At 41.3% G+C, this 18,696-nt stretch overlaps 1 protein-coding gene across 1 annotated transcript in view; it reads left to right on the forward strand.

Annotated features, from left to right (window-relative positions):
* SLC4A5 (solute carrier family 4 member 5) overlaps positions 1-18,696 on the forward strand; it is a 101,674-nt gene that overhangs the window by 45,779 nt on the left and 37,199 nt on the right. The window contains exons 5-7 of the mRNA XM_037807107.1: positions 14,115-14,275; positions 15,042-15,197; positions 16,206-16,301. Coding sequence (XP_037663035.1) covers positions 14,115-14,275; positions 15,042-15,197; positions 16,206-16,301 — 413 coding nt within the window. The remainder of the gene's footprint in view (positions 1-14,114; positions 14,276-15,041; positions 15,198-16,205; positions 16,302-18,696) is intronic.

An 18,696-nucleotide genomic window follows, 5' to 3' on the forward strand; every position in this document is an offset into this window, starting at 1 on the left:
GGTGGGTTTTTCATATATGCCCTTTCACATGTTGAGGAAGTAACTTTCTATTTCTGGTTTTCTAAGTGTTTTTACCAAGAAGGGGTGCTGGATTTTGTCAAATACCTTTTCTGCATCAATTGAGATGATTGCGTGGATTTTTTTCCTTTGTTCTATTAATGTGGTGTATTACACTAATTGATTTTCTTATGTTGGACTACCCTTTCATACCTGGGATAAATCCCACTTGGTTGTGGTGTATAATTCATTTATATGCTATTGGATTTGATATGTTTGTATTTTCTTGAGGACTTTTTGCATCTATATTCATAAGGGATATTGGTCAGTAATTTTCTTTTCTTGTGGTATCTACAATGAGTTAGGGAGTATATCCTCCTATTCAATTTTTTAGTGAGTTTGAGTAGGATTGTGTTAAACTTTCTAGGAATATTTGGTAAAATTCACCAGTGAAGTCATCTGGTCCTGGGATTTTCTTTATTGAGAGATTTTTGATTACTGATGCAGTAGCTTTACTTGATATTGGTCTGTTGAGATTACCTATTTCTTCTTGAGCCAGTGTAGGTAGTTTGTGTGTTTCTAGAAATTTGTCCATTTCATCTGGCTTATCTAATTTGTTGGTGTACAGTTGTTCGTAGTATCCTCATAATATCCTCATAATCCTTTTTATTTCTGTTGAGTCAGTAACTATGTCCCCCCTTTCTTTTCTGATTTTAGTTATTTGCATCCTTTCTCTCTTTTTCTTTGCCAGTCTAGCTAAAGGTTTGTTGATTTTATTGATCTTTTCAAAGAACCAACTTTTTTGGTTTCATTGATTCTCTCTATTGTTTTTTTATTCTCTATTCCATTTCTCTCCACTATAATCTTTATTATTTCCTTCCTTCTGCTTGCTTTGGGTTTAGTTTCCTCTTTTTTTAGATCCTCCAGTTGTGAGATGAGGTCTCAGATTTGAGATCTTTCCTCTTTTTTTAAAAAAAAATTCAGTTTTATTGAGATATAGTCACATACCATATAATCACCCACAGTGTACAATCAGTTGTTCACAGTACCATCATATACTTGTGCATTCATCACCACAGTCAACTTTTTAAATTCAGTTTTGAGATTGTTCACATACCATACAGTCATCCTAATTGTGCAATCAGTTGTTCATGGTACCATTATATAGTTGTGCATTCATCACCACAATTAATTTTTTTCAATTTTTAGAACATTTCCATTACTCCAGAAAAGAAATAAGAATAAAAAAGAAAACTCAAATCCTCCCATGCCCCAAACCACCACCCCCCTCCATTATTGACTCATGGTATTGGTGTAGTACATTTGTTACTGTTGATGAATGAATGTTAAAATACTACTAACTGTAGTACATAGTTTGCAATAGGTATATTTTTCCCTGTATACCCCTCTATTATAACTTATAGTTATAAAGTCATATATTTGTTCTAGTTCATAAAAGAGATTTCTAATATTTGTACAGTTAATCATGGACATTGTCCACCACAAGATTCACTGTTTTATACATTCCCATATTTTAACCTCCAGCTTTCCTTCTTATGACATCTGTGTCTCTAAACTTCCACATTCGCACACCATTCAGCACTGTTAGTTATTCTCACAATAATGTGCTACCGTCCCTCTGTCTGTTTCCAGACACTTAAGTTCAACCTAGTTAAACATTCTGCTCATAATAAGCAACTGCTTCCCATTCTTTAGCCTTGTTCTATATCCTGGTAACCTATATTTCATGTCTATGAGTTTGCATATTATAATTAGTTCATATCAGTGAGACCATCCAATATTTGTCCTTTTGTCTCACTTATTTCACTCAATATAATGCCCTCAAGGTTTCTTCATCAACCCATTTTTTTAAGACAGTTTTGTTCACACACCATGCATTCCATTCTAAGCAAACAATCGATGGTTCCCTGTATATTATGTATTTATGCACTCACCACCATCACCGCTATCTATATAAGGAGATTTCCATTTCTTCCACAAAGAAAGAGGAAGAGTCAAAGAAGGTAAAGAGACAAATGAAAAAGAAAAAGAAAGAAAAAAAAAGATAGCCACAAAGCAACAAAAGAAAAGATAGAATTAAAATAAAGTACAATAAAAGAGTCAGACAACATCATCAATGCCAATAGCCCCATACCTCTCCCTTATATCCCCCTCTTATAAGCACTTAGCTTTGGTGTATTGCCTTTGTTACATTAGGCATACTACAATGTTTCTGTTAACTATAGTCTCTAGTTTGCATTGATGGTATTTATTTCCCCAATACCACCCCATTTTTAACACCTTGCAAGGTTGACATTCATTTGTTCTCCTTCATGTAAAAACATATTTGTATATTTTATCATAATTGTCGAGCACTCTAGGTTTCACTGAGTTATACAGTCCCAGTCTTTGTCTTTCCTTTTTCCTTCTGGTGTCCCACATGCTCCTAACCTTCCTCTTTCAACTACACTCACAGTCATCTTTGTTCAGTGTACTTACATTGCTGTGCTACCATTACTCCAAATTGTTTTCCAAACCTCTCACTCCTGCCTTTTCCTATCTGTCTGTAGTGCTCCCTTTCGTGTTTCCTGTACAGCTGGTATCTTGTTCACAAACTTTCATTGTCTGTTTGTCAGAGAATATTTTAAACTCTCCCTCATATTTGAAGGATGGTTTTGCCGGATATAGGATTCTTGGTTGGTGGTTTTTCTCTTTCAGTATCTTAAATTTATCACACCATTGCCTTCTTGCCTCCATGGTTCCTACTGAGAAGTCTGCACATAGTCCTTGTATGTGATGTATCGCTTTTCTCTTGCTGCTTTCAGGAGTCTGTTTTTGATGTTTGATAATCTGATTATTAAGTGTCTTGGAGTAGGTCTGTTCAAATCTATTCTGTTTGGGGTACATGGTGCTTCTTGGATCTGTAATTTTATGTCTTTCATAAGAGATGGGAAATTTTCATTGATTATTTCCTCTGCTATGGCTTCTGCCCTTTTCCATTCTCTTCTCCTTCTGGGGCACCCATGACACATACCTTGTTGTGCTTCATGTTGTCATTCAGTTACCTGAGCTGTTGCTCATATTTTTCCATTCTTTTCCCTATCTGTTCTTTTGTGTATAGGATTTTAGGGTCTCCAGTTCCTGAGTGTTTTCTTCTGCCTCTTGAGATCTGCTGTTGTATGTCTCCATACAGACTCGGTTTTTTAATTGATTTAGCATATTTGTTTGAAAATCTTTAATTAATTGTTTCATTAAAGCTAAACAATTTCTCACCTGTATCTCAATTGAGGTGTAAGTTTGTTCCTTTGACTGGGCCATATCTTTGTTTTTCCTAGTGTGGTTTGTAGTTTTCTGTTGTCTAGGCATCTGGTTTTCTTGGTTACCCCAATCAGATTTTCCCAGTCCCGAATGGGCTCAGGTCTCAGAATGGGGCTATATTCCATGTCAGATTTTCCTGAGGGTGGTCTCTCAGGCCAGCCATCTCCAAAAGCCTCTATTTTTAAAAAAATATTTTTCCATCAGCCCCACCTCCTCTCCACTGGGAGCAATCTCAGGGTACCTTGCTGCTTGTTAAGGGTTTGACTGTTTGTAGCTTGTATTCAGCAGTCCACATTTGTTAATTAAAACCCCAGTTGGAGCTAGGTTGAGCTATATTTGCTTGCTCTAGGAATGCTACTTTCTCCCACACCGAAGTCTTGCTGCTCAACCCGCCCTGGGGTGGGGCGGGGGGTTCCTGGTACGGTTCCGCAGTTTTTACTTGCAGCTTTTATGCTGCAATCTCAGCTATTCCACCCCTTCCAGGTTGGTGTACAATGTGTGAACAGTCACTGTTGTCCCCCAGCAGTTGTTCCAGATTATTTGCTAGTTGTTCTTGGTTGTTTATTAGTTGCTGTAGGGAACTAACTAAATTCCACACCTCTCTATGCCACCATCTTGCCTTTCCTCTTTTTTCATATAAGTTTTTAGAGCATATAAATTTCCATCTGAATACTGCCTTTGCTGCCTCATATAAGTTTTGGTATGTTGTGTTTTCATTTTCATTTACCTCAAGATATTTCCAAATTTCTCTTGTGATTTCTTCTTTGACCCACTGATTAAGAGAACTTTGTATAATTTCCACATATTTGTGAATTTTCCAGTTCTCCCAACTTTACTGATTTCTAGCTTCATTGTATTGTGGTCAGAGAAGATTCCTTGTATGATTTCAATATTTTTGGATGTATTGAGACTTATTTTGTGACCTAACATATGGTCTATTCTGGAGAATTTTTTATCCATGTGCACTTGAGAAGAATATGTATTCTGTTGCTGCTAGGTGAAGTTTTCTATATATGTTTGTTAGGTCTAGCTGGTTTATAGTGTTGTACAAGTCTTCTATTTCCTTACTGAACTTCTGACTAGATGTTCTATCCATTATTGCAAGTGGTGTATTAAAGTCTCCTACTGTAAAAGTAGAACTGTCTATTTCTGCCTTCAAATCTGTTGGTATTTGCTTCAGATAGTTTGGGACTCTGCCATTAGTTGGATATATATTTATAATTGTTATGTCTTCTTATTGTATTGACCCATTTAGCAGTATATAATGAACATCTTTGTCCCTTGTAACAGTTTTTGAGTTAATGTCTACTTTATCTGATACTAGTAGAGATTCCCCAGTTCTCTTTTGGTTACTGTATGCATGATATATTTTTATTAATCATTTCACTTTCAATATACTTATGTCTGAATTTAAGGTGAGTGTCTAGCAAACAGTACAGTTGGGTCATACTTTTTTATCCATTTTGCCAATCTGCATTTTGACCGGAGAGTTTATTCTGTTTACATTTAAAGGAACTACTGATAATGTAGACTTTCTCCTTCCATTTTGCCATTTGATCTTTGTAACTTATACCTTCTTTTGTCCCTCAATTCTTCCATTAGTGACTACTTTCATATTTGTTTGATTTTTTGTAATGTACCAATTGTGAGTCCCTTCTCATTTCTTTCTGTATATATATATATATATATATATATATATATATATATATATATATTTCTTTTGTTAAATTCAGTTTTATTGAAATACATTCACACACCATACAATCATCCATGGTATACAATCCACTGTCCACAGTATGATCACATAGTTATGCATTCATCACCACAATCTATCTCTGAACATTTTCCTTACATCAGAAAGAACCAGAACAAGAATAAAAAATAAAAGTGAAAAAGGAACACCCAAATCATCCCCCATACCACCCCATTTGTCCTTTAGTTTTTATCCCCATTTTTCTTCTCATCCATACACTAGATAAAGGGGGTGTGATCCACAAGGTCTTCACAATCACACTGTCATCCCTTGTAATCTACATTATTATATAATTTTCTTCAGGAGTCCAGACTGCCGGGTTGGAGTTTGGTAATTTCAGGTATTTACTTCTAGCTATTCCAATACATTAAAACCTAAGAGGTGTTATCCATATATCTGTATATATTTTTTCATATATTTTCTTTGTGGTAACCATGGGGCTTAAATTTAACATCCTAAATATATGACAACATGTTTGATTTGATACCAACTTAACTTCCATAGCATACCTATTCACTGTTCCTATATCCCTCTGCCCACCCCACCTTTTTGTTGAACTTGTTACAAGTTACATCTTTATATATTGTGTCTCTCCAACCATAGATTTATCATTACTTTTCATGCATTTGCATTTTGGATCCTGTAGGAAGCAAAAACAAAAATGGAATTAAATACCCAAAATTACAATACAATAATACTGGTGTTTTTAATTGTCCATATGTTTAACTTTGTTGAATGTCTTTATTTCTTAATGCCACTTCCATCCACTATCTAGGGTCCTTTCCTTTCCGTCTGAAGAATTCCTTTTTGAATTGCTTGTTTGGCATATTTAGTGATGACAAATTTCCTCAGCTTTGGTTTATATAGGAATGTCTTAATCTCTTCTCATGTTTGAAAGACAGTCTCACCAGATATAAAATTCTTGTTTGGCAATCATTTTCTTTCAGCACTTTAAATATTTCAAGCCACTGCCATCTTGCCTCCATGGTTTCTGATGAGAAATCAGCACTTAACCTTATTGAGACTCCCCTGTACCCAACACATTGCTTTTCTCTTGCAGCTTTCAGAGCACTCTCCTTGTCTTTGGCATTTGACAATTTGACCACTGTGTGTCTAGGCATAGGTCTCTTCAACTTTATCCTCTTTGGCATTCATAGGGATTCTTGAATATGCATATTCAAGTGTTTCATTAAATGTGGGGAGTTTTCTGCCATTATTTCTTTGAACATTCCTTCTGCCCCTTTCTCTCTTTCTTCTCCTTTGGGGACCCCCATAATGTGTATAGTGGTGCACTTGATGGTGTCCCACAGGTCTCTTATGCTCTGTTCCTCTTTTTTTTCATTCTTTTTTTCTTTTTGGCCCTCAGAATTAATCATTTTGATTTTCTTGCCTTCAAGTTAACTGATTCTTTCTTCTGCCAGCTCTAATCTGCTGTTGAAACTTTCTAGGGGAATTCTCTTTTCTCCAGTATTTCTGTTTGGTTCCTTTTCAAAGTGTCTATCTCTTTATTGTGATTCTAACATTGTTCCTTCATTGTTTTCCTAATAATCTTTTGTTTCCTAAAGGAGATAAAAGAAAACTGAGGACCATTTTTTAAAAAAGTCTTTGTCTAGTATATCCAAAGTCTGACTTTCTTTGTTGATGGTTTCTGGATTTCTATCTTATTCCTTTTGATGGGCCATCATTGCCCATTTCTTTGTCTTGTAATCTTTTGTTGCATACATTTTAATATTTGAAAGTGTTAACTCTAGGACATGATCCCTGTGCTCTCTGTTCCTTAATTTTGTATCTGGCTGGATGTATGACAGAGATTTCTTTGAGTGCCAGGAGCTAACAAAAACAAACAAACCAATGCTCAAAAACATCTTTCACCATCTTTGCAAATTGGCTCTGCTTTGGCTTATACTGTCCTTTAGCATTTAGCCCTCCTATCAAGAAGATCGGTCTGAGGCAAATGTGAAGTACATGGTCCTTTCCATGTTTTCTGAGCCTGCATCTTGTTCTGGGTTTGTCCTTGCTTCTCATATTAGGAATTTCCCCCATTTACATGAATTAAAATGTCCCCTCTATTCCTTATGAAACAGACCTTATCCCCCACCCCCCTCCAATATGCTCTACTGTATGGTAAAACTACTCCAGGCTGCTTTGACTTAACTGTTTCTTACACTTCATTAGCTATCTGTAAGTTGCTTCTGCCTACAGTGCAAGTTCTGGGAGGGTGAGTCAGAGATGAGTTCCCTGGGGCAGTCTTTCAGGCTGCCACTGATAGGTTGGCATTGCCATTCAGGCACTGCAGTATGCACATAGGGGTGACTCTGCCCCCTCCAGAATGGGGCCAGTGGCCCACAATTGGAGTGCAAGCTGGCACCACACTGTCCTGGGGTGGGGTGGGGGGCAAGAGCTAGCAAGAGTGCTATGAGCTTCTACCATTTTTAAGGCTGAGTTTTCTTGATTCTGCCCTCTCTTTAACTGTTTTCCAGGGTTTTGAGAAAGATGGCTCTGTCAGTTTTTGCTAGTGGTTTGGAGATTCTGTGGAGGAACAGAACCTTTGAGTGTCTTATGCTGACATCTTTGTCAACTGCTCAGCTTATTGCTTTTTAAATATGTTGCTAAATTGATTTGCTAATATTTCTTTAATTCTCTAATATTCATAAGTGATATTGGTCTGTAGATTTCTGTGCTGTATTTGCTGGGTTTCAGTGCCAGGTTTATGGTAGTTAGTTTTTAAAATCAAAAGGGAAAATATTGATCCTTGTTCTAATCTCAGTAAAAGATTAAATAGTATTAGAATTTCTTGGTCCCTAAGGGTTCATATAACCTTCTGGCCAAATGTCCTTCATGATTTGGCAATTCTTTGATGGCATTAGTTTTTTTCACATTTCTTACCTCCTCTTGCATTTCTGTTTCCCTTGTTTACAATGATAATTTTATCAGTATTTCAAAATAAGCAGTTTAGAGTTGTATATAATAATCTTATTCTGTTTTTTTTTTCTTTTTTTTAAATTAGAGCAGTTCTAGGTTTACAGAAAAATCATTCAGAAAGTACAGACTTCCCATATATCCCTCTCCCCACACAGTTTTCCCTATTAACGTTTTGCATTAGTATGGTATTTTTGTTAGAATTGATGAAACAATATTATTTTAATTATACTATTAACTATAGTCCATAGTTTCCATCTTAAGTCTTTTTTTTTTTTACACAAGTCATGTTTCTCACTGCCTTTTTGATCTAGTCTTTATTCAAAATAAGGTGTCCAAAATGATTTGACTTTTATGGAATAAGCAATTTAAGCAGCAGGCTTCTTTTCTTCTGTGGTAGGTTTCTTTTCTGCTGGCTTCTTGGCAGCTGTAGCCTTCTTTCCCACCAAAGGCTTCTGCTTCTGTGGCTTCTTAACACCAACAGCCTCCTTTCCTTTTTTCCCCACTACAGGCTCCTTGCCTGGAACCCCCTTCTCATCTGATTTGGCCTCTAGTGCTCCTGCAGCTTTATCCATCCTGAGTTTGTGATTCCTAGCCTAGTGTAGAATGGTGTTTCGGTGCATAGTCTTTGCCTATGGGTTTAGTTTCAACATGATTCTGAGGTCTTTCAGTGGGTTCTTCTTGAGAACTCTGCGATGAATCTTCTTGCATGCATCTTAAGTCTTTTTTAATCTACAGGTTCCCCCTACATTTTTTTCTTTTCAAGTGGTTATTATTGATATTGAAAAACTGCATCATTTACCCTGTGCGGTTTTCCCTGTTCTGGCTTTTGCTATTTGCTTCCCTGTGGTGTTGTTTAAAATGTCCCAGCTTATCTTATTCATGTTTGATTTTTTTTTACAAAACTATTTCATAGGTAATGATATATCCTTCCATCAGGAGGCACATCAGGCTCAGGTGATCTTTGGGTATAAATCTGTGATGTTGAAAGACTTTGATGATTATTTCATAGATCACTCACAGTATTTTAAAAACATACTTGAACCAAATTATTTTCAAAGAAAGGTTTTTTTTTTTTTTTTCCTGTCATATCCTTGTAGCAGACTTTACCCAAAGTGATCAGTAAAGTCTCACCACTCTCAAACAGGGGGAAACAAGCATTTAATGAGGGCTGCTCTTGGCAGGGGACACCAGAGAGGAAAGAATGGGTCCTCAAGATGTTTAATCTCTATTTGGGAAGCAGATATATACCAAAAAGAAAAAAAAAATCAGAAAACCAAATTGACAATTAATTGTTATTTTAGTCTGGGAGCCCCAGATGTCAGGAACTTCACCTAGAACAATTCCTAGCATAGGGTTGCCTGGGCCCTGATCCAGATGTAAATTGGTCTAGGATCTGGCCTGGACATCATGATTTTTAAAGCCTCTGAGGTGATTCTTATGTACGACCTAGTGTGAGAACCCTCATCCTAGGATGATAGTTTATGGAGTGTGGCCCCTGGAGCAGCAGCAGCAGCATTGCCTGGGCACTTTGATAGAAATGTTCAAATCCCCACAGCAGTCTGTATTTTCCCAAGCCCTGCTATGCAAGCTTCAGTTTGAGAACCACTGCCCTACGGTGTATGTTATAGGAGAAATAAGAAGAATTTAGAAAGGTTTTGTGTAGGAAGTGGCACTCTCACTGGGCAATGAATAAAGAAGGGGTCAGGTTTGGAAAATAGAGAGGAAAGACAACATTCTCCTGTATAGACCCAGGATACTCAAAGGTGATCTTCAGACCAGTGGCAACAACACCCTTGGGAGCTTGTTAGAAATGCACTTTGGACCCATCCCAACCTGCTAAATCAGAATCTGCATTTTTAAAGATTCCTAGGTGATTTGTATGTATGCACTTTAACATTTGAGATACTCTGGTGTAGAATCTATACTGTAAATAGACTCCAATGATAAAATCAGAGAAACTAAAGCACTGAATGATCATGCTAGAAAGAAGCCTCAGGATACCCCTGTCCACTCTTTCAGCTGGTGTTCTGGAGCCATTTTAAGAGAAAGAAACCTTTTCCCTCTTTGGGCCACTTGAAGGAGGAGAATGGACACACGAGCACAGAGCTGTGTTTACCAGCATTGGGACCCTAGACAAGTTGAATTATCACTGAGTCACATGGTTATACGTTGCTACAAAGCAAGGGCTTCTTAAACTCCTCTCCCCCCTCACCGGGCACGTTTGAACACCTGGGGAGCTTCCATGGCCGGAATGCCTTCCTGGTGGGGTAACCATCAGGCATTGCTAATTTAAAAAAATTTTCCCAGTTAATTCTAGTGGACTGCCAAGGTTGAAAACCACAGCTGTAGATCTTTGATCTTCCATGTTTCCTTCTTCCGTTCAGGGTGAAAGTGAGCTGAATTTCTAGCTGTCACCATTAAAAACACAAAATTAAGGTCACGGGCTTACTGGTTCAACATCTGTGTTCCAAGATTAGTTGCAAAGGAGATTAGAGAAGTTTCCTGAGTGAGGTTGTCTAGTATCCTAGAATTTTTTGAAATGAAATTCTCAAAAGATTCTGGTAGCAGAGGTCTATTTCTGGCTTTTACCCTAAACCTGGCAACAGGTAACTTTGTTTTCTTGTGAACTGTGCCCAGCTGGGTTGGTGCCCTTGTCTCTTTGTGTACAGAGATAATATTTGGTGTGTGTTTAACACAGTACAAACAGCTGGAGTACTAGGAGGCCAGAGCAGACCACGTGTCTTTGCTGTCTGGAGTTAATAGAGGATGCTTTAAGGAGAAGGTTGCATCAAGTGGGGTTGCATTTGGATAGGCAGAAAGCTGAAGAAAGGGATGTCAGGGGACAATGCTGTAAGAGAATGTCCAGCCAGGATGTTTGTAGGACAATGAAGAGAGCAACCAACAAAAGTGGCCCTGTGCACTGGGACGTATCACACCTTTGGGTAGATGGGGTTGAGCCATTGAGTAAGCAAAAGGATCTTCCTTAATGGGTGACAGTATAATTAATCTAGAGCCTTTTGTTTTTTTTAAGCACAAATGGCCAATCTGTAGAAAGATCTTCAAGGGAAAAGTTTGAATATTCTTGTTGATCCCAAGGGCCTGTTCTTTGATCTCTTCCTTGTAAACCCTCATGTTTTGTTAATGCAACTTTTAGAAAAACCTTAATATTAATATTGTACACACTTGAATCTGCCATAATTTAAGTGTTTCCCCCAGTAGATTTCCTAATGAACAGAAGACAGCTACAACTTGGTGAGTCGAGTCTTGGAGGCAAGTGTCTGTATGGTCTCTGGCTCCAGTACCCATATTTTAGGTCTTTACTTCCCAAGTGTCCTCTAATCAGACCTTCCCATCTGATGTCTGCCTCATGTCCCAAGTCCCCAGCCTTGTTAGCTGGTCTCAAATAAATGTTTTGCATTGAGACATTAAACACTAATAATACAAAGTACACAATTAGCTTAAGAGAAAATCTTATAAAGGAAAAGATGTTCAACCTTACTAACATGATGTAATTTTTCGGTTATGAAATGAACAAAGGTAAAAAAGAATGAAAATACTAGGATTTGAGAGACTTCAAGGAAATGTGAGGTCTTGTGCCTAGTAGTGGGAGTGTAAATTGGCACAAGCTGTTGGGAGAAGTTTGACAATGTCTGTCATACACTTAAAAATGTGCATATGCAGCATTTCCACTCCTGAGAATTTATCACAAAGAGATGATTATGCAAGGGCCAATGATGTTCAAACCTGCTTTGTCTATAATAAAGAACAATTAGAAATAATCTAAAGGCCCACAAATTGAGGATTGTTCATATCAATTATGGTATATTCATACAATGGAATAATAGAGCCTTTAAAATGATGTTATAAATATTTATAGACATAAGAAGATGTCCATTAGATATTATGCCCTTAAAGCCCTTATGATGTCATCAGTGGAAAATTGTGTGTGTTCACACATGTGTATACCTGCTCATGGAGAGATCTAGAATGATAGTCATCAAAAAATATTGCTCCATGGGCTGTGCTCATTTTATACTATTTAACTCAAATAAAAAGTGAAAGTCCCCTAACCCCCACCCAAACAACACCATTCTTCTCCTCAGGAATAACCACTGATTACTGTTTGTCACATATCCTTCCAAACTTTTGCTAGGTTTTTCCAGACACACATACACACGCATGCACACACATTTCTCCTTTTTATAAAATAGCATGGTGTTGTCCATCCTGTCAGTTGCATAGTTTGTCTTTTTACCTCTGGGGGTATTCTACAGCATGGATGTACAAATGTAATTAGCTCCTTACTGAAAAATTGATAGTCTTCAGTTTTTTGCCCGAACAACAAAGCCACAGTGAGCATCCTTGTACACATATTACTGTGTACACATGCTTAATTGTATTCCTGTGATAAACTCCTAGAAATGGGTCAAAAGGCATGCCTACTTGGAATGTTGAAAGAGGCCACCCAATTATGCACACCAAGAAGGTTGTCCTGTTAAAACCCCCTGTATTTTCAGTGAGACAGAAGCTGTCAAACTTTTTCATTTTTGTCAGTCTGAGAAGTGAAGAATGTTATTTCATTTGTCATAATTCGAATGTTATTGATTACTAAGTAAGTTGAATATCATTTCATATGTGTACTGGTCATCTATCTTTCTTCTCAGAATTGTCCACTTTTCAATTGGGTTATTTGAGTTTTTCTTATTTATTTGAAGGAGTTTTGTTATATTGTGAATATGAGTCCTTTGATGCTCTGTCTATTGCAAATATTTTCCCAGTATATTACTTTTCTTGTGATTTGATTTGTCTTATTTTTTTAGAGAGCTGTAATTTATTTTATTTTTATGTAATTAAATCTGTCCATTTTTTCGTTTGTGGTTTCACTTCTTATTTAGGGAATTTTTCTCCACAACCAAGAATGTATGAATATTCTTCTTTATTCTCTTCTAGTACATTTATAGTTTTGTTTATAGATTTATTTTTATGTTTTGACTTTAAGCCATGTGGAAGTATCATGTTTGGTGAGAAGTAGGAATTTAAATTTTTTATTTTCAGGATGATCTTCTTTTAAATGACTCTTTTATCAAAACCCAGCTTCCTGTGTGTGCCCAGGTCTGTTTTGGGCTATTGTTCCACTGACCCCTTTGTCTGTTTCTGGACTGGACTCACACTGTTCTAATTACTCGAGCCTTTCAGTAAGTTTTTTTTTATGTCTGCCAAGGCCTGTTCCACCCCCATTCTTCTTTAGAAAAGTTTCTTCGACTATTCTCAGACATTTACTTTAGAATTAGTGAGTCATGTTCCAAAATTACTCCCTTGGAGTTTGGATTGGAGTAGCTTGAAGCCACCCACTAATTCGACGTTCCAAAGCTGACACAGGGCCCTCCAGCCTGGGGTCTCCGGCAGCGCTGCCCTGTGAGGGGAGGGACAGGGTGGGTGCTGCCTCCCCGCTGGGCCCCTCCACCCCGACCTGGGAGTCTGAGGCTCTGAGAAAGGACACATTCCTATAGAGCTTTGGTCTAACTTCCTTCCTTCCCTTGTTGACATTTGGATTTTAACCTGAGCTCTCAGAGCTGAAACCCTAGGGAGTGAGAAGCATGGAAACCTCGGGCCCTGCAGTGGAACCCATGGGGAAAATGCTTTTTGTTGGGGAATGCGTCCCCTGCTCCAAGCGAGTCACGCCATATAATACAACTCTGCACACCTCACATATGACCAACTCTGGGTAACCAGGATCCAGATGACACTTTTTTTTAAAAGCAGCTTTATTATTATAGAATACCATAAAAGTCTCTTTTAAATGTACAATTAAATGACTTTTAGTAAATGTTTAGATTTGTGCAACCAAAACCATATACCAATTTTAGAACATTTCCATCACCCCCCAAAGATCCCTCATGCCCATTTAGTCATTCTCTTGATGTCACTTTGTTCTGAACTTGACAGCATCAGCAGTGACAGAGTGAGGGAGTTCCCAAGAGGTCCTCTTCCTGGGGGTCTAAAACCAATGCCCAGCAATGTCCACAGCATGACCCCAGGCCCACGCCCCTCTCCTGGGGAGACCCAGATAAAGGACTCTCCTCAGGGCACTGGCCAAGCCGAGCCTCATGCTTACCCCTTCCAGGTGGATAAAGTTTGAAGAAAAGGTAGAGGAAGGAGGTGAACGCTGGAGCAAGCCCCACGTGTCCACACTGTCCCTGCATAGCCTCTTCGAGCTCCGTACGTGTCTGCAGACGGGGACAGTCCTGCTGGACTTGGATGGCGGCTCCTTACCACAGATCATAGGTGAGGTAGGAGCCACCGTGGGCATCTCTCCTGTGAACCCTGCAAATCAGGACAGCTCCCCTTGCTTCTTGCCCATCTGTAAGTCTGTTACTGGACCACCATGGATACCTGCCTGATTCTGCAGAGACTAGGATTTGGCTATCATGCTCCCATAACTGCACCATGGCTGTCCCAGTAGTGGCTTAGAGAAATACCATCCACCAATGTAGCAAAAAGGGAAATGAGCCTTTTGGGGTGGTCAGAGACAGCTACTGCCATGGCAACACATTTCTTTTCAGGATTAATGGATAAGCATTCATCTTTAGGAAATTAGCTCTCATTTAGTGGATTGGCAGAGAGAGAGGGTGGCTTGCCTTATGGTCCCTAAAGTTTTTATTCTAGCACATTCAAGTTTGCCCAAAATACTCTTCTTAAAATGATTTCCTTGTAGGACTGAAACCATTTAGCACTGTATTTTTGTGCTTCCTGGTGCACTTTCATATGCACTATTTTATTTACTGTTCACAATAACCTTGAGAGGGAGATAGAACAGAAAATTCTACACACACACACACACACACACACACACACACACACATTTTTAAATTGAGGAAACTGAGTGAATTGCCCAAGACTCCACAGTTAATAGCAAAGCCAGGACTAATTCCACACCCCCTGCCACCTCCAGCTCACTTTTAATCCTACTAATAACAGAAGAAACTGAAGACCCTTGTGTCGTGGGTCCACTCTGTCCCGCGTGGATGAGACCCATTTGCTTCCCACTCAGATGACGTCATCGAGAAGCAGATCGAGGACGGCCTCCTGCGACCAGAGCTCCGGGAGAGGGTCAGCTACGTCCTCCTGAGGAAACACCGTCACCAAACCAAGAAGCCCATCCACCGCTCCTTGGTCGACATTGGAAAGTCAGTCTCCTCCACCACAAGTGAGTCGGGCTGGTGGCCCCTGGGTGCGTGGGGGACAGCATCAGACCCTGGGGCCCCGGTGAGCTGGAGCCAATTGGTCTGGGGTGTGGCCAGGACGGCATGTGTGTAGGCAGTGTCCTAGGAGACTGTCATGTGCAGCCAGGGTTGGGGAGTACTGGTAGAGATGGCTTATTTATGGAAAAGCGCTTGAACGTTGCCCACCGAACCCCCAAGTGGAGCCAAGAGCCTCAGCAGAAAACAGAGCACATGGAGGTGGTAGAAGGGGCTGGATTAGTGACAAGTGAACCAGGACCTTTACACCTTGCAGCTGGTGTCATTTTGATCAGCAGAGCCTGGGGCCATTAAGGGATCATGGATTTTTCCACGTGCACGTCTCAACCCTCCAACCCTCCACTCCCCAATCTCAGGGATGCCCATAGGCACCTGCGCTGCTGAGCCTGTCAGAGAAACACAGTAACCAGAACAAAGGTTATTAAGTTGCTAAATAAAGGGCCTTGAGGAATCTCTTTAAATGAATTGTTAGAAAAAAATGGGACCTGTTTAGCATATCACAATAACTGCAGATACACACTTCTCCCTGGCTGTGTGCCACTTAAGGTAACTCACTTCATCCTCGCAATAGCCATAGGGGGCAGATACTGTTCTCATTACCCCATTTTACAGACAAGGAGGCTGAGGCCCAGAGAGGTTTATTAACTTGCCTAAGGCTGCACAGCTGGGAAGTGGTGGAACCCGGGATGAACCCAGACAGCCTACTACACCCTGTTGCCTGTTTCATCAATTTTATCTCTGACTTTCAAAATTTCCCTGTAATCTCATTCAGAGTATTAACTTGCTTTCTAAAAACAAACAAACAAACAAACAATGCTTTCTTTCTGGAAGGGGAGGAGACGAGCCTCGCAGCCTGGCTTTGGTTGAAATGTTCATGAACTTACGCCGCGCTGTCGGGGAGGCTGGGCTAGGCCAGCAGGATGGCTGAGCCACGTCCCTTCTGTCCCCGCCCCCAGGTCGCAGTCCTGCCCGGAGTCCCGCGGCGGGCACCAGCCTGCACCACTCCTCCGAGGACCTGAGGATGCGACAAAGTGCCTATTACGGCCGGCTGTGTGAGTGCGCCGCTGGGGACACCGGCGGCTGAGGGTGGCACTGGGGGTGTGATCCTTCCCATAGACTCGTGTTGTAGAGCTCAAGGCCGGAGTCTGTTTAGACTTCTTAGGACGTGCACCTGGAGGAATCACTCTACCCTAATCCCAAGCTGCCCTCGGGTCTACTTACCAGCATAGAAGTCTAAATAATTACTCTGCAAAATGCAGCTCTAAATCAAGCCCTGGAAAATCAATAGCCAATCCTTTGTTCCTGGCATTTTCATTTTAGTCAACACCTTTGTTTTTACTAATCTGATTATTATCCCGGTTTTTGGTAAAAATGCCTTCCTAAAACCGAATTTAAAAAATAAAAAATTTTAAAAAATAACTGAATTAAAAACAGGGAAAGTCCTTTCTCCCAGGAGGCAGTCAACGGACCTCCCATCACTTATGACAGCCTGGTGCCATCAGGAGATGAAATGCTGACAGAGCCATCTCCCTGTTTGCTGGGAATGGATTAGGAGGTCTTGCCAGGTGAAAGGTCACAGACACAGTGAGGCAAAGAGTAGAGGGAACTTGGAAAATGAAGAGGAACAGAAAAAGTAGTGTGAATGAGTATTTTCTTACTAAAATATTAAGATCAGAACAAGGGCGGCCCAGGGTCGTGCCTCTGACCAGGCCCGAGGAATGGTTTGTGGGCAACAGGGCACTGGCCCCAGCCGTGGCCTCAGCCACAACAGGGGTTTGCCTCGGTCGTGCTACCTAAGTCACCTCAGTCGTCCCTGGCCTTGGTTATTCCAGACTGGGGTGTCATGTGGCAATCATCAGCCACTCCGTGCCTTCACTGCTCCTCGGGGCACTCAGATAAAAGGCCCAGTCTCTCCCCTTATGTGAGGAAGTGAAGCCGGTGGGTACCCCACATGGAGATGGCCCGGCCCACAGACACCCCAGGGAAGGCTCCGAGAGGAGCAGACATGTGACTCCGACTTGGTAAATAGTTTTCCAGGGGCCAGAGGAGGAAAGAGGGCTTTCTAAACAAAGGGAACAAAGAGTGGGTGCAGGGAAGGTGCTGTCAAGGAGTGCAGCGTCTTCAGTGAGCGAAGGCGATTGAGTTCCCCGGGAGCTCAGGGTGTAAGGGGATGAGCGGCAGGGGCTGGGGCTGGGGCTGGACTGGGTGACACAGAAGATGGGCTCATGAATCATGCAAGAGAACCCGGAGTTTATTCTGAAGGTCAAGGGGTCCCCTGTGAAGTTTTAAGCAGGAGCATATCATGATCAGCTTTTTATTTGAGAAAGAATAAACTAGAAGGGGGCAAGATTGCTAGGGAGAGGCTGGGCCTACATTCGGGGACGTGATAGCAGGAATGGAGACGAAAGGACAAAGGCAGGATTTAACGAGTGGGGGGAAGGAGGAAGCGAGGAAGAGGGAGGGGTCAAGGCCGGCCCCTAGATTTCTGGTCTGAAGGGCTGGCCAGTTGGGGAGAGAGGAGATCTTGAGTGGAATGGGGCCTGTGGGGAGGGAATGGTTTGGTGGGAGATAGTGAGTTCAGTTTCCCAGGGTGCCGATTTTGAGGGGCCAGGTCTGGAGCTCGGGAGGTGGGACCGGGGGGTCCTCCTCCCCAGTGTGGCTGTGAGAGCAACAGGGGTGGACATGAGGGAGAGGAGGAGGGTCTCAGGGAGCAGGGCAAGGACGCGGCCCCGAGGAGAGCCAAGCAGAAGGAGAGGGTGCTGGGATGGGAATAGATGAGGAGAGCCAAGGGAAGGCAGTGTTCTGGAAGCCGAGGAGTGGCCACAGGCCAGGAAAGCTGAGGAATAGTAGGTCTGGGAGTGTCCACTGGGTCTGGCCATGAGTGGGAGATGGGAGCACACTTTCTCCTGCTGTAACGGTGGGAGGAACTATTGGGCAGTTCAAAGAAGTCACTGTCACACTTGTCCCCACGGTGAGCCCCCACCTGCCATCCCTCGGCCAGGGTAAATCCTTCGCCCAACTTTAAAGGCGCTAATGCATCACAGAGGTCAGAGATGCTGCACGGGTGCTGGTCTTCTCTCTCCAATGACTTCCAAGCCTGGTGACAGCTGGCCCCTCATCTGACCATGCATCTCCCCACCCCTTCCAAGGCCTGACACAGCACCAGCACCTGGAATAGACATCTTGGTGTCATGCAAGAAGCTGGGGCAGAAGGGTAGGGACCAGAGGGCAGCAGACTGGGAAGTGAAGAGGAAGAAGGGGAAACTTGAGTCTAGCTGCTCTTTCAAGGAAGTTGGCATTGCAGGGTAGGAAAGCCGGGGATGGTAGATGAGGGGGCTGCAGGATCTGGGGGAAGTGGGGGGTGAGGGGTGAGGGGCGGCCTTGCCTTGGGAAGATGGGAGAGCCATGGAGAGGCCAAGGGAAAAGAACCTTCCAGGGTCCTGGTTC

This window comes from Choloepus didactylus, chromosome 17, assembly GCF_015220235.1.
Source record: "Choloepus didactylus isolate mChoDid1 chromosome 17, mChoDid1.pri, whole genome shotgun sequence".
NCBI lineage: Eukaryota > Metazoa > Chordata > Mammalia > Pilosa > Megalonychidae > Choloepus > Choloepus didactylus.